This window comes from Thamnophis sirtalis, unplaced genomic scaffold, assembly GCF_051295495.1.
Source record: "Thamnophis sirtalis isolate CommonGarterSnake01/CBP01778 unplaced genomic scaffold, rThaSir2_p1.2 scaffold_15, whole genome shotgun sequence".
Taxonomy (NCBI): domain Eukaryota; kingdom Metazoa; phylum Chordata; class Lepidosauria; order Squamata; family Natricidae; genus Thamnophis; species Thamnophis sirtalis.
This window is the reverse complement of record NW_028261395.1, coordinates 36,826,642-36,841,700: the sequence shown is the minus strand read 5'-3', so window position 1 is coordinate 36,841,700 and position 15,059 is coordinate 36,826,642. Positions and strand designations below refer to the sequence as shown.

The 15,059-nt window shown below is 39.2% G+C and overlaps 1 protein-coding gene across 2 annotated transcripts; it reads right to left on the bottom strand.

Annotated features, from left to right (window-relative positions):
- Positions 1-3,953: 3,953 nt before the first annotated feature.
- On the bottom strand, positions 3,954-13,341 carry SAR1A (secretion associated Ras related GTPase 1A). Of its 2 annotated transcripts, none has more exons than XM_087702678.1 (7): positions 13,164-13,341; positions 10,473-10,548; positions 9,470-9,589; positions 8,536-8,601; positions 7,332-7,435; positions 6,638-6,769; positions 3,954-5,241 (listed from the first exon to the last, which is right to left on the bottom strand). In XM_087702678.1, the coding sequence occupies exons 2-7, from the start codon at positions 10,528-10,530 to the stop codon at positions 5,125-5,127; spliced, it is 597 nt and encodes a 198-aa protein (XP_087558804.1). In that variant the 5' UTR covers positions 10,531-10,548; positions 13,164-13,341; the 3' UTR covers positions 3,954-5,124. The 2 variants fall into 2 exon arrangements, with proteins under 2 accessions (XP_087558804.1, XP_087558805.1); XM_087702679.1 differs by lacking the exon at positions 13,164-13,341 and adding an exon at positions 12,838-13,003.
- Positions 13,342-15,059: the final 1,718 nt, after the last annotated feature.

The following is a 15,059-nucleotide window of genomic DNA, read 5'->3' as shown; positions in this document are numbered from 1 at the left end:
CTCAGAAGTCTTCTCCAGCACTACAGTTCAAAGGCCTCCATTCTTTGGGGCTCAGCTCAACTTTCACAGCCATCCATTGCAGCTGGAAAAACCATAGCCTTGACTATGCACACTTTTGTTGGCAGGGTGATGTCTCTTGCTTTTTAGCATCCTGTCTAGATTTGCCATAGCTTTCCTCTCCAGGAAATCCTGTCCTTACTTCCCTTCAAATACTCACTATCCATAAAGTATTCCAGTAAATGTAGAAAACCTTGAATATTTTGTTGTTGGGAAGGAATAAAGCTGTTGAACCCTGCTCACCTCTTGTTTAAAGGCACTCCTCATTCCCTGATGGCAGCATCTATCTGGACTGGTTTTGTCCCCTTTAAAAAATTAAAGTGTGTCCAAATCAGAGCTAGGCATGGAGGGTGCCAGCTGAAGTGCCCAGGCCTCTAGACGAGATGGTTGGCACACAAATCTAATAAGGCCTGCCTGCAATACTTTCAATTCAGGTGATCTGAAATAATCCATCCTGCTTCCAAGAAAAAGGATTAGATTTAGAATCCCTATTGCACAACCATACTTAGCAACATAAGTTAAATCTTTAATTCTTGACATCTTGGCTCTGTGCCTAGAATCACCATTGTACTTTAGAAGCCAGAGAATCAGGGGTGGGTTTCTCGCCCCGTTCCAACCGGTTTGGTTAAAACGGGGCCGGCGGCGTCCTCGTGCATGCGCGCAGTGCACGCATGCTTACTAGCGTCTGTGTGATGCTCCAGCTGCTCCTGGAGGATCGCGCAGGCGCTGTATGCGTCCTGCGCATGCGTGGAAGCGCAGAACTCGTCAAAACCGGGTAAGAAACGTGGGCGGGCGGGTGGACCCTTCGGCGTTCCTGGAAGTTACTTACTTCCGGGTTCGCTGACCAACCGGTTCACGGGGACTGCCGCGAACCGCCTGAAACCCACCCCTGCAGAGAATGAAGATATTTCCTTCATTACATTGCAATGGAGGGTGATGGAGAACTCTCCTTTAGCTGTTTCTTGACCAGGAAGGATTTTCCTTCCTATTCGGACATATGAAATCTTTGCTTGAAGCGCCCATTTCTACTGAAAATCCCCTTATTTTTCTCTTCTTCTCCATTTTTCATTTTTGTATCTAGTTTTTCCCGTCCTTCCTTTCTTACACTTTTTGTTTTCATCCACAGCATTTGTGTCCACAGATGCTAAATGCCAAGAATACAAGAGGAAATTAAGCTCACATTGGGTACCGGCCAGACCACAGAATATAAGACTAAAAATCTTTTCACGAGCCACTGCCAGCCAAAATCCACCACCGAGGATTGAATTTTCAGCTTTTTGTTCCATTTCTTGGAAGCTGCTCCCACAGGTCAGCTGCGAAAGGGGTTTAAAATCAAGAGGGAAATCTACAAGTCAATAACCAGACCTATTCATATGAATGGAAGCCCTGGCTCCCAACTCTTCCAAGAATTGGATAGGCAGCCTTCCTGATGGGTGGATTCAGATGGCTTGCATAAAACAGGTACAACCAGTTCTCCTTTGCTGAAGCACAGTACTCAGGCTAGGAGTCTTACAGCAAAGATGGTGAGTATAGGAACATTATTTTCATATATTCTTTTATGCGGTCAAAAAATTATTAAACTATAGCAGTGTTAGCAAACCTTTTCGCCACAGAGTGCTGAAATGGGAGCGGGGACAGGGGGAGGGGGAGAGTGCTGGAAATCAGAAAAGCAGCTGCCTGAGCCGAGGTGGCACAGTGGTTAAATGCAGCACTGCAGGCTATTTTAGCTGACTGCAGTTCGGCTGTTCAAATCTCACCGGCTCAGGGTTGACTCAGCCTTCCATCCTTCCGAGGTGGGGAAAATGAGGACCCAGACTGTGGGGGCAATATGCTGACTCTGTAAACCGCTTAGAGAGGGCTGAAAGCCCTATGAAGCGGTATATAAGTCTAACTGCTATTGCTATTGCTATTGGTGTGCCTGTGCGGGAGTGACGAAATCTGGAAGAGTATGTGTGCGCCGGAATGCTGAGCTTCCGGTTTCCAGCATGTGCATGTGCACCAATTACCTGGTCTTCCGGTTTCTGGTGGGTATGTGCATGTACTGGCTGGTGCACGTACGCGCGCCAGAACCCGGAAGAGCAACATGGAACATGTGCGTTCCTGGAGAGATGGCTCTGCATGCCATTTCCGACACGTGTGCCATAGATTCACCATCATGGAAGTATAGCATCCAGCAGTTATTTTTCAATTTAACAGGCATTCTTATTTCCTTCTCCCTCGTGTAGCTTTTCCATTACAGCAGACTTCTTACTATGATCCTCAATGTGTTTTGTTACTAGAAGGTGTATTTTTTCTTCATTACTTAATTTACTTATGGATGAAAAGATATCAAATGATTCACTCCCAATTTGACATTGATCAAGAGTATATTCGCGCCCAGGACATGGACACCTTCTACAACACCTGCCCCTGGATTATATTAGGGCCAGATTCAACCCAAGTATATGTATATAATTGTGTGGGTTTTTTTTTTTTTAAAAAAAAACTTTATTAAAATGTTTTGGATACAGACAAACCGTCTCTGCAAACATGTTTCTCATTTCCAGAAATTGGAAGTTAAAACATTTTGCTAACAGAGTGATGTTTACTCTAGTTTCCAATCTGTAACCCAGTTCCTAAGGAATATATTAAACTTTATAGCCAGACATTGCAAGGAGACATGTCCAAAGACAGAACACAGCAGGCAGAAAACAGGTCAGAGCTATACACAACCGGCTTCTCCAGTGGCTGAGATGCCACTTTCATAGAAGTTGCTCCTCTGGGCACCATCTTATAGCTCTGCTTACCAGGGCCTTCTTTTTTAAAGAATGTAGTTGGAGATAAGGGTTATCACATCTCATGTTGACCCAAGGTGAGCCATCCCTCCATATCCCTTGATTGAACAGCCATTAAGAGAATTACAGATGTTCAATGGAGCAGATGCTACGTTATTCACACCCAATCAAGGTGTTGTTTTCGTGGACTCATGTATACTTAAGAGTTTTCCACATCTCCTTGGCACCATATGCACAGGCACTTTGGCCTAGGAAATATTCACAAGTCATCAAAAAGCTTCTTACATAAAACCCAAAGGTTTTACAAACCACAAATTGAACTCAACAATGATGCTGTAATTGTTTTGATGAAGATATTGCAAACAGTTCAAGAATAACCACATCAGAAAAGAGCCTGGTTAATTATAATGGACTCTTCCCCAATTGTCCTTTTCAGGAACTGGCTACTCTGTCATAGCTCTTCCAATGGAATTATGAGACTGAAATTACTTCTGGAATTGCAAGCTGGACTCTTTTCATTCAACCTGCAGAGTTTTAAGATGCTTCATATTTGTAAAAATAGGCATCCCTTTTTTGCAGGCAGGGAAGTAAAATATTTATCCTGATGTCTCTGCATTACATACTTCAGAAGGCTCCATGAGCTTTTACCTGAAACATTAGTAATTTTAGGTAAAGACCAATGCATTCTGACCTGCCGATGCACTGGGTGAAACTGACAATTTAGAGGTTATTAAAACTGATGTCCAAAAATCACAGGATGATTTCTGGGATGCCCAACTGTTAATGATTCAATTTTCCCCTCCTCTCAGTTGATGCTAGGAGAAAAGACACTGAACCATAACTAGCATTTAATTCACAGAGTGGAGGGGACTGGCTCCTTTACAACTGGTGAACTTCAACTCTGGCTCAGGAATTCTGGAAGTTGAAGTCCACCAGTCATAAAAGGACCCTCGTTTCCCAGCCCTGATTTAAGTGAACACACCCATACACATATAGTGTTATCCTTCCGTGGAGTTAAATGCCTATAGTGTACCGCCATTTTGCATTTCATGTTTTGCAATGGGAGTCAGAAAGCCAGTCTCTTCAGACATTGGGTCCCCTGCATTCACCAAAGCAAGTCTGTCCACGAGCACTAAATAGTTTTAATTAAAAGCATCTTCCAGCCAAGGAGAAGAATGCCTGTTTTAAGTGAAAATGAAGATGTCTAAGCAAGTAATGAAAATTCAAACACAAGCTCTGTTGAGTGTAAAAGAAACAGGGTTAGTTTACAGTAACAGCATTTGATACGCACTTGTTGGAACAATTTAATGCTATAATAACCCGCCCCCCAAAAAATAAATTCATGATTTCTACGGTGGCTTTTTTTTTTTGCAGTTGCCTGCAATGTAGAACATCGTGTATTATTAGGTCCAAGACAAACTTTCTGCTGGTGCTGCAAAGAGGAGGAGGAGGAGGAGGAAGAAGAAGAAGAAAAAAACTGCCATTAAGGAAAGTGATCGTAACTTTTAGAGGTGGGGCAAAAAAGGGGGTCAACCACATTTCAGACTCCTGCACATGACAAGGAAGGCTAAATAAGTGTGCCTCTGTGTGTACTCCATCCCCCTCCCACCCCCCAACTAAATTCCCTGTAAGTTAAAGAAAAATATCATTGCACAAGTCAGTCCCAATAGCACCATCTTCATGATTGAGCAGTGTGACAGCGCAACCACCTTACAGGGCTTTGAAAGCCGTCTCTCTCTCTCTCTGTTTGCTAAAGATTTTGAATATCATGATAGCTGGTTCGGTCATTTGGGAACCGCCTAAATACCATTAAATAGATTTTTTCTTTTAAAAAAAAAAATCCTAACAGACTCTGGCCTGAACAGGATGAATGCTAAACTTAAGAAAAATCTAAAGGGACGCCATTTACACCAAACACTTCCTTTAAAAAATATAGTTGCTTTCTTTGAAATCAATTGGCCACAGTGGTGAGACATGTCCTCTTTTCCAGCCACAAAGAGTGCCGCACACAGAGCTTGGCATTCCAGCTTGCTCATCCCATTTGTAAGTGAAAGCCAGGGTTTCCACAGGAATCCATGGCCACTGGAAGTGACAACCTGCACCAGTGTACAGAATGTTATCTCCCAGACACAGGGAAAAGAATTGTGTCACCACTGTGATGTAGGGTAACTGAAGAAAGGAGTCTCTTGGTTGTTGCCAGTATGCAGATGGAGAGTCTTCCATGTTCTAATAGAAAAGTCCATAAGGAATTTGTGAACAGGATCAGTCCAGGAATAGATCTGTCTCTCCAGTATCAGTCAATGTACTGTGACAGCCAACGAAAACCTTCACCGTAGCCTTGCCTCTTCAGTATACTGCACATGAACACTTCCATAGGACGCGTGTTCAGGTCCTTCAATGGCACATTCCCCTAGAGAATTAAACAGAAATTCATTCAAAAGGAGTCCATTGCGGAACCTTTTACCTGCACTGGCAAAAATTCTGGGCATTCAATCCCAGAGACCAGGACAAACACAGTTTTGTTACAGCTGCAAAGTAATTTTTTAAATTTAATTTCTAAAAAAAAAAAGATATTAAAAAAAAGACAGAAAAATTTAGGAAAATAGAGATGGAGAAATTGTAAGGGTTAAAGGGAAAAGGGGAGACAAAGAAAATGAAAATGAGTAACTTCGGATTTTCTTTGATAGAGTTGCAAATATAAAATACATTAAGCTTTTAATTTGAAATTCAGCAAGAGTATTTCTATAATCATGAACAATTCGAATTGTCAAAGCCTACAATATAGCATTTATTTCAGTTCCAAGCAAAAAGTTGAAAGATCGTTCTTGATTATGTGGCATGGAATATCAGTTTTTGATACTGATCCAAGAGCTACAATGAAATTGTAAGATTGCCCAAAACATTTAGAACTGTGCATCTGAAGGAAAGGTAGGGGCAGGGAGAGAAAGTTGTTGGGCAACCTTTACCTCGTGTCCCCTGAGGTTATGCAGTCTCTAGACATTTTAAGAATAAAGCTTGCTTCAAAAAAAGTAAAGAAACCTTTATGCAGTTTAATTTTTTTTTGAATGGTAAATCACACTGCTTTATTCTGGCAGGAAAGGGATATCACAAATAATTTATTTAAGCCTACAGTAAAGGGCATATGCTACATTTTTTTTCCTTATCTATCATCTAAGGATACTCTTATGCTTCTCAAGAAAATCTATAAACTGAATGAAAAAATACTAATCAGACACCAAAAATTGTGATATTAAAAAAACAGTGTGAGAATATTTTAGTTCCCAGGTTATCACTGGAGGCTAAATTAATTGAAGTCTTTACAAAAGAAAGTACAAGTATAAAACTGATTATACCCAACAGGTGTTGGTCAATATATCCTTTCTAATTCTGTTGTTCTGTTCCACAATCAGTTTAGTTGTCTTGTATCCATTTAAACCCAATATATTTTTGTAACACCTAACTGCACTTGATTCTAATTTAAATTCTCCACACACCAACATACAATCACAAAGTTAACAATTCAGGCTTCCAAGGAAGTGCACTCTGATTTATAAAAACTAAATTATGTTCATTAACCAACCATACAAAACATTCTTTTGTAAACATACGGAAGTATAAAATTAGGCTATTCTACATTAATCTAATAAATTCATTTGTACCATACTTGGATCTAATAAAAATTGTTACTTGTGTTCCTTTGGTATTTTAAGAGCCAACATTAGAATGTTGATATACAATAGTATTCAGATAAATATATTTCAAAAAATAAGGTACATTAATTTTAGAACCAAGCTTTGATTCCTTACCTTTCCTGTTGTTTGTCCATAAAGACCAAAAATCTCTCGCAGCTTCTCCTCACTGATAGCTTCTGGTCGGTCAATCTTGTTACCCAAGATAAGAATTGGCACATTGGATATTGTCTCATCAGTCATTAGTGCCTAAGGGAAAAAAGGGAGGAAATGTGCAACTATGTAACCATAGAAAGCGATTAATAATTTTAAGTAGGAATGCCAAACCCAATTTCAGAAAATGCTACTAATAGACAACAGATACATACATATTATTTCATTGTTTGTATTTGGAATATTTTAAGTCACAACATGATCTACTAAATTTAAATATCATAGTGATGGCATGTAACTTACAATTCAAATTTATGAAACACATTCCAAATTATGTACAAGTACTGCTTTATATTTGCCTGCTTTTTAAAGATTTTTTAAATGCCACCTTTATTATTTTTATAAATAACTCAAGGTGACAAACATAACTAATATACTATCCTCCTATTTTCCTCATCATAACCCTGTGAGATGAGTTGGGCTGACAGAATGAGACTGCTCCAAACTCACCCAGCTGGCTTTCATACCAAATTCATACTAGTATTTAGTTTCCTTTTTGCTCATAGGTGTACATTTTAAATTAACTTGTCCAAGACAGAAAAGGGATATATAAATACAACAACTAGTACAAGTGTATTCAAAGGAAAAAGTTACTCACATTGAGCTCCACTTTAGATTCCAAAAGACGAGAGTGATCTGCACAATCCACTAAAAAGACAATCCCATTAATTGCTGGGAAATAATTCTTCCAGACACGCCGCGCTTCAAGGGAAAGAAGAGCACTTTTGAAAATATAGCACCAACATTAATAAAGGGATGAAAAATGTAGTTTGAGCATCACAATTCAACCTATATCGCACTGAGTCTTCTACTAATTAAGTTAGGTGGGTTGACATGTGTGCTTAATACAATACTTGAGGATTTGGCATACAGATAGTCCTCAACATACGACCACAATTGAGCCAAAGTGAGAAATTTGTTAAGTGAATTTTGCTCCATTTTACATCTTTTGTCACCCATATTGTTAAGTGAATCACTGCAGTTGTTAAATTAGTAACACAGTTGTGAAGTGAATCTGGTTTCCCCATTGACTTTGCTTGTCGGAAGGTCACAAAAGTGGATCTCATGACTCCTGGATATTGCAACTGTCATAAATATGAGTCAGTTGTTAAGCATCTGAATGAATATCATGTGACCCTAGGGATGCTGCAATGGTCGTAAGTGTGAAAAATGGTCATCAGTCACTTTTTTCAGTACGGTTATAATTTTGAAAGGCCACTAAATGAACTGTTGTTAAATCGAGGACTACCTGCACTAGTGTGCACTTATTTTACCTTAAAGCCAATATATAGCAATATATTGTCATGTCTCTGCTGTAAGAGGAAGATGACCTATTTGTGACCTTCATGAATGTGAGAATAAATATGGACAACACAGTCATTAATGTGACTGAATGCCATCTCCATTAGTAGAACATTTTATCTGCATAAAGGACACTTTCTCTCAGATTATACAATGCAATACAATAGCAGAGTTGGAAGGGACCTTGGAGGTCTTCTAGTCCAACCCCCTGCCTAGGTAGGAAACCCTATACCGTTTCAAACAAATGGCTATTCAACATCTTCTTAAAGACTTCCAGTGTTGGAGCAGTCACAACTTCTGGAGGCAAGCTGTTCCACTGATTAATTGTTCTAACTGTCAGGAAATTTCTCTTCAGATCTAAGTTGCTTCTCTCCTTGATTAGTTTCCACCCATTGCTTCTTCTTCTGCCCTCAGGTGCTTTGGATAATAGTTTGACTCCCTCTTCTTTGTTTAGCCAGGAATAAGAGAATAACAAAATAACAAGCATCACTACTGATTACCTTGCTCATGGCCACCAAGATCAAAAGTGGTGAAAGTCATTCCTGCAATTGTTAATTCTTCCGATGCTAGAGAAGACAGAAGTGTTTTATAGCATTTAGTAGTGGATATGGTCTTTACAATGTTAATTACCATAAGACATAAACTATTCAAGATACGTTAAGATCAGCCTTCCCCAATCTAATGCCCTTCAGAAATATTCATACAAATAAAGAACTGGAGAGATTTATAATACCAGTGAATCCAACTTCTGCATAGTGCAAGAATAAACTTAGAGCACCCTCAATGAATGTCTATTTAATGTCTGATTGAACACACCCAGCTTAAAGGATTTCATATTTTACTTTGATAACAAACTCCATATAGATATTGCATATTTTTAGGCAACCCCAAATTTCCAAGCTTCCCGATAAAGATGATGCTGATTAGGGATTAAAACCCGATACTTCCATAAACAATAGGAGGAAAGATGCATAAGATCTTAAAATAGATGTAGGTTAATTTGACAGGTTAGATGTTGGAAAGTAACTCCTGTAATTCAATCACTTTTGCTAGGACAGATGGGAACTGAAGTTCATCAACCTCTGGAGGGCACATATTGCCCTTCAGCTACTCTAAAAGGTCACCAATAACTGAAAATTATATCTTGAATCTTGCAATTCCTCCTAACTCATGAACTGAATCAGGCAATATTTGTATTTAATATAACACACTGAATCATAATCTTGAGCCTAATCTCTTTTATCCTTTCCAAGTAATAAGCCTCACAAAAGATATTGTGATTAGGAGTAAATTTAAATGTCATTTTCAAACAATTAAGCCCAAACATGAAGCAACTTTATTTTTTTTAAATATACTAATCTTCAACATTAATTATCATACAATAATGTTCTAAAATGACATCAATATACAATTCCATAACTATATGGTGCTTACTTGGATATAATGTGGGAACATGTTGACCCAATCTGTCATCCTTTAGCATGTGAAGAAGAGTAGTTTTGCCTGCATTATCCAAACCCAAGAAAACTAATTTTCCAGACTTCTTGTACAATCCTGTGCAAAAAAGCATGTATGAAATAAAATGAAGTATTTATTGGATTAAGCCTATTGAGCATTTTTATTCCCCAAAGTGAACAGAGAGTGCAATCTGCATCATGACTCCCACAGCAGGTATTCGGTAGGGAAGGGAAAATGTGGGGAAATTGTGGATGGAAGTATGTGTGGTGCAGTGCACACTGGCAATGAAAATGTATTAGGAAGGACCCAGTAGGCACAAAGGATATGCCATGATGCTTTGGCATCAAGAGGGTGAGAGAAAAGGCACAAGGAAGATCAAGGTAGTAAGTCAGTCAGTGGAACATATTCCACTGGCAGCTACTAGGGGGGAATGGTGTTGCTGTTATTATATTTTAGATTACACATCCCAATTGGATTTTCTATCACCCCTAACACTGACATTTTAGGCTTCATTTCTGCCCCTAAACCATCAAAATGGTTTAGTAAAATTTATGATATGCACTATTTTGGGGAGGGAGGGAGGATTGAAATATTTCCACATTATATGTAACACTAAGCTAAAGTCCCCTATATTTCTAGAAGGATGCAAATATAAAAGCAAAGTAAACTCATTTTAAAATTTTAACTTCCCAATTTTCTATCCATGCCATTCATTTAGCATTATAAAATAAGGCAAAATACATCACAAAAAATTTAATTTGCATCTCATTTACAGAATAACTTTATTGTCCTATCATTTATAGAATGATATGATACAAAAAAAATTGAAAAGATAAAATTGGCACCTGACCACACAAAATTAAGATTTTATCTGGAGAGATTATTGCCTTCTTACTATAGCAATCTAAAAATCCTCTTATTTTTAAGTTAATAAATAAGACCCGGAAAATTACTCATTGATAAACATTTAAAGTCTTACCTAGGAACTGCAACACACTGCTGAAGCCATTATAGATCCATTCAAACAAGAATGACATAATGGAAGAATTATGTACCTGGAAAAAAAATAGGCATATTTAATTAAATGTCTCAATGCAATAAGGAAACATTATTCACATGTGAACTAGGAGCCAGTAGAAATTCTATATTCAAGTCCTGAGAATAAATATTGCAACTCACTTCTGAAGTTAGCAGGAACAAATCACACTTACAAAATAGCTTCAGTGTCATTCTGTGCAGTATCAACAGGATTGTGATTCCTAATCTCAGATGAACAGAAATCGAGTTCTACTCTGAACAGAGGAAGGACAGAATTGGCAAAAGACAGAGCGATAATCTTAGCTATGACCTTTTAATAGAAGATCACACTGTTTGTGCTGCCACCAGTGCACTTGGCTGACAATATGGTAGTCAAGCAAGAACTCAGTGGCAGTTCCTAATTATGAACCTGTTTCCCTGTGACATGTTCCGGTAGCCCTCACATGGTTTTCTTTTAAAAAACAACAACCCTGAAAACTGAATTGATCCCACAAACATTAGAAGGAATACAAATTGCCTAGGGTGATGTAATAATGGCTTAAAATGCCAGTTTTTAAAAATAGATTTAATATTAATATATTGTTTCTAAGAAGTTTTCTGCTTTATTTTTTTCAAGGTTGGTTTACTGCTCTTTCATAAACTATGCTAGGCTTCTCTGGAATGAAAAGCAGTATAGAAAAATAAAAAAAATCTACAAGAACTTCTTAAAACTATAAGAGCATGATTTGATTAAAATGAAAGGTGTTGGGAAGATTAGCACAAAGCCTAGATAGTTCATTATTATTTGCTTACTATATTCTCTACATTTTAAATTCTAAACAAAATTCTCACCAGCTTTTTCTTTTTTAAACAATTAACCATATTGATAAGGCATGTAATTGCTTTAATATAATTGTCCAAATCAATCCCAAGCTTATTCCAGCTCCCAAAATGATTTCTCCAGTTAAAACACAATTTTAACACTAAATAGTTAAATTACATAGTTCTTAGCAGGGAATTTTTGTTTTCAATTAAGAAACTGACACTGCTAAATAACTAAATAAAAGTTAATCGTACTTGATTAGATGGCCTAAGAGAGAATTGAACCTTTGTTTTTAGAAACGATATTGCACACTTCTAAGGTCTCAAATAAACCATTCTTAATTTGCACTAATGAAAGAAACAGCATTCTTCTCTTTTCACTAGATTGGGGGTGGACTTTTTCCACCAAAGATCAATTGAGTATTGGACAGGCACACAGCAAATACAGTGTTTTCAATCACTGACAGCTAAACAGAAGAGAGCTGTTTTAATAGAGAAGAATACATTGCAATGGCACTGCATTAAGGGGACTCGTACAGGGTAAAACCAAAATCAAGGATTTAAAAAAGCAACCAAAATTACTTCAGTTACATGATCTTGTAAAGTACATAACCTGGACAACAATTACCGCAGTTGCATAACCCAGAGGGTGGCAGCGAGTAAATTGATGCTTCCAAAATCTACCTACCCAATAATTGCTGGATCCCAAAACAAGGGAAGGCCTTATTGGACTATTGGAGCCCACTATCCCTCCCCCAGTGGCTAAGATGCTGAGCCTGTCAGATCAGAAAGGTCGGCAGTTCGAATCACTAGTGCCGTGCAATGTCTCAGCTTCTGCCAACCTAGCAGTTCGAAAGCAGCTAAAAATGCAAGTAGAAAAATAGGGACCACCCGTGCTTTAGTCATGCTGGCCACATGACCACGGAGACGTCTTCGGACAGCGCTGGCTCTTTGGCTCTGAAACGGAGATGAGCACTGCCCCCGAGAGTCAGGAACGACTAGCACATATGTGCCAGGGAACCTTTATCTTTAGCCTAACCCCAGCTTGCAATAATATTCAAGCATCAGCATCTTTTATTTCTATTTATTTCATTACATGGTTTGCTTTTTATTATTAGAGCCTATCCCCTCCAGCAGAATCCCAAAAAATTAAATACTAAGCTTAAAAGAAATCATAAAAAAACATTTTTAAAAAAGACAAAACTAAGCAGCCCGGATTGAAAACAGCCATTAAAAGCGACACATCAGCACTCCCCCCCCCGAATTTTATATTTTGGAAATCATAATTATTGTACGCCTTGGGGGGTTCCCAGCATACGGGGGGGGGATTCACCCTCGATCTTGCCGGTTATAAAACAAAGCGAAACATCCCCGAAAGAGAAACCCGACAAAAGCGAGAACCGAGGTCACCGAGCCCCCCCCCCCCATTTAGCCGCAGGAGAGCGGAGCCCCAAACCAGGCACAGGAAGGGGGGGGAGAAACCCACCCCAAGCCCAGTTTCCCACCTCTTCAGAGGGGATCGGATCAGCACCCAGCAACCTGATATGGGCGACGGGGAGCCTAAATACAATCCGCCAAGGGCTCCTGGATGGCCTCGGGAATCTCCGGCAGGTCCCAAGAAAGACCCGAGAGAGCCGAAGCCGAGTGTCTCAAAAAGAACGGGAGAAACCATCGGCCGAGAGAAAAGGGGGGGAGGGAGGCCTCCCCACCCTCATTTCGCCTGCGTGTCACTTGCTCGCCTTCCGCCCGCCCCCCCCCCCGGCTCGGTTTTTTTAACCCGCCCACCGGCCGGCTCAGGCCGAAAACCCATCGGCCGTGGTCTCTCCCTCACCTTCCTCTCAAACAAGGAGCGGCTCCTTTCGCCAAGGCAGATAAAGCCTTTCACGACAACGGCAACGACTCCCCCTTTCTCTTTCTCGCTCTCTCTCGCGTCCCGGCGAAGCCTCCCGTTGCTCTCGCTCTCTCACACACACACTCACTCACTCCCTCCCCAAGCCGCCACCTCTACGCCGGAAATACGTAGCATCTCCTCCTTCGGCGGGGGACGGCGTTCGGCTGGCAGCTTCCGGTTGGAAAGAGAGAGCGCCGGCGACGGGCTCCTGCCACGCGCTAGGTTTCCGCCTCCAGGCGCGTGACGGGGAATGCAAGCCACGCCCCCTCTGACTCACTAGGCTTTCCGAAGAGGCCGCTTGGTTCCCGGGGTTGGATGGACGTGATTGGTTGGCTCTTTTGACGTCAAGGGAGGGGACTTTTTCTGTCCTTTGGAGGGAATCCTGAGCTGAGGGATGTACAGTTTCGGTCGGCAGGTTTCGAAACGGGCGGGGGATTTTTATTTTGGGACCAAAGAAAAAGAGGGATAACTAAGGGGAACAAAACCCCAACCACTTCATCTTCCAAAATTTCCCAACAAAAACCGGTTGTTTTAATTGTAATATTTCCGCAAGAAGATTAAAGTCAATTTCTCCATCACTATGGTACTGAGCGAATGTTTTTTGTTTACGCCGTTTATCCAAATAAAATAAATAAATAACGTGTAATTCAAATAAAATAAATAAATTTATGTGTAATTTAAATAAAATTATAATGACTAAAATTAAATTAAGAAATAGACACACGCACATATATCCACACATATATATCCTTTTATTTACACAGAGCATTCGCGCTAAGGACAACTTCCTTGTGTGTCCAATCACACTTGGCTGATAAAGAATTCCATTCTATTCCCATTCCATTCCTATTCCCATTCCCATTCTATTCTATTCCATACTTATTCCCATTCCTATTCCCAATCCTATTCCATTCCCATTCTATATTATTATATTATATTATATTATATTATATTATATTATATTATATTATATTATATTATATTATATTATATTATATTATATTATATTATATTATATTATATTATATTATATTATATTATATTATATTATATTATATTATATTATATTATATTATATTATATTATTATATTCTCTTGGTATAATACCAATTCCCATTCCTGTTCCCGTTCCCATTCCATTCCTGTTCCTGTTCCCACTCCATTCCATTCCATTCTATTCTATTCCATCTATGGAACTGAAGTACATAGATAATCCTCAATTTATCACCATTACAGAAGGTGATGAGCACAGCACAAAAAATCACGGGCTGCCCCCTAACCCTACTGGATGAAGTCGCCAGGTCCCGCTGTCACAGCAGAGTGAGGAAAATCCTCAGGGATGATTCACACCATGGACAGCATTTCTTTATTCTCCTACCATCAGGTAGAAGATATAGAAGTATAGCCAGCCAAACAAATAGGCTAAAAATAGCTTTTATCCATGGGCTGTCAAGATTCTTAAATGCAACATAACACCACAATCAGCTAATGTGATAGACTTGCAGTACCAGAGTAACATGCAACATGTAAATATCGGTGTAATATAATAGTATATAGTGTACATATGTGTATGTGTGTAATAATTGTATGTATGTATATATGTATGTATTTATGTATGTAGGTGGATATGTGTGTTAGTTTATTTCTTATTGGGTTTAGGGATTTTTTTACTTATTGATTTATTGATATGTATTCTGTGTTCTTGGGTGGGCTGCATCAATGGAGGCTCATTCAATTTCATTGTAAACATGTTGTGCATTGACAATAAAGGTTTGATTTGATTTTATGACCTGTTGGTTAATGAGTAAAATTACAATAGGCTCAGAGCAGATGGGA

Excerpts from the sequence above, each read along its gene's own strand:
- SAR1A (XM_087702678.1), bottom strand. The coding sequence starts at position 10,530 with ATGTCATTCTTGTTTGAATGGATCTATAATGGCTTCAGCAGTGTGTTG. Across the intron at positions 8,602-9,469 it reads TGTTCCCACATTATATCCAA|CATCGGAAGAATTAACAATT; the intron begins GTAAGCACCATA and ends TGTCTTCTCTAG. Across the intron at positions 5,242-6,637 it reads ATGGACAAACAACAGGAAAG|GGGAATGTGCCATTGAAGGA; the intron begins GTAAGGAATCAA and ends TTAATTCTCTAG.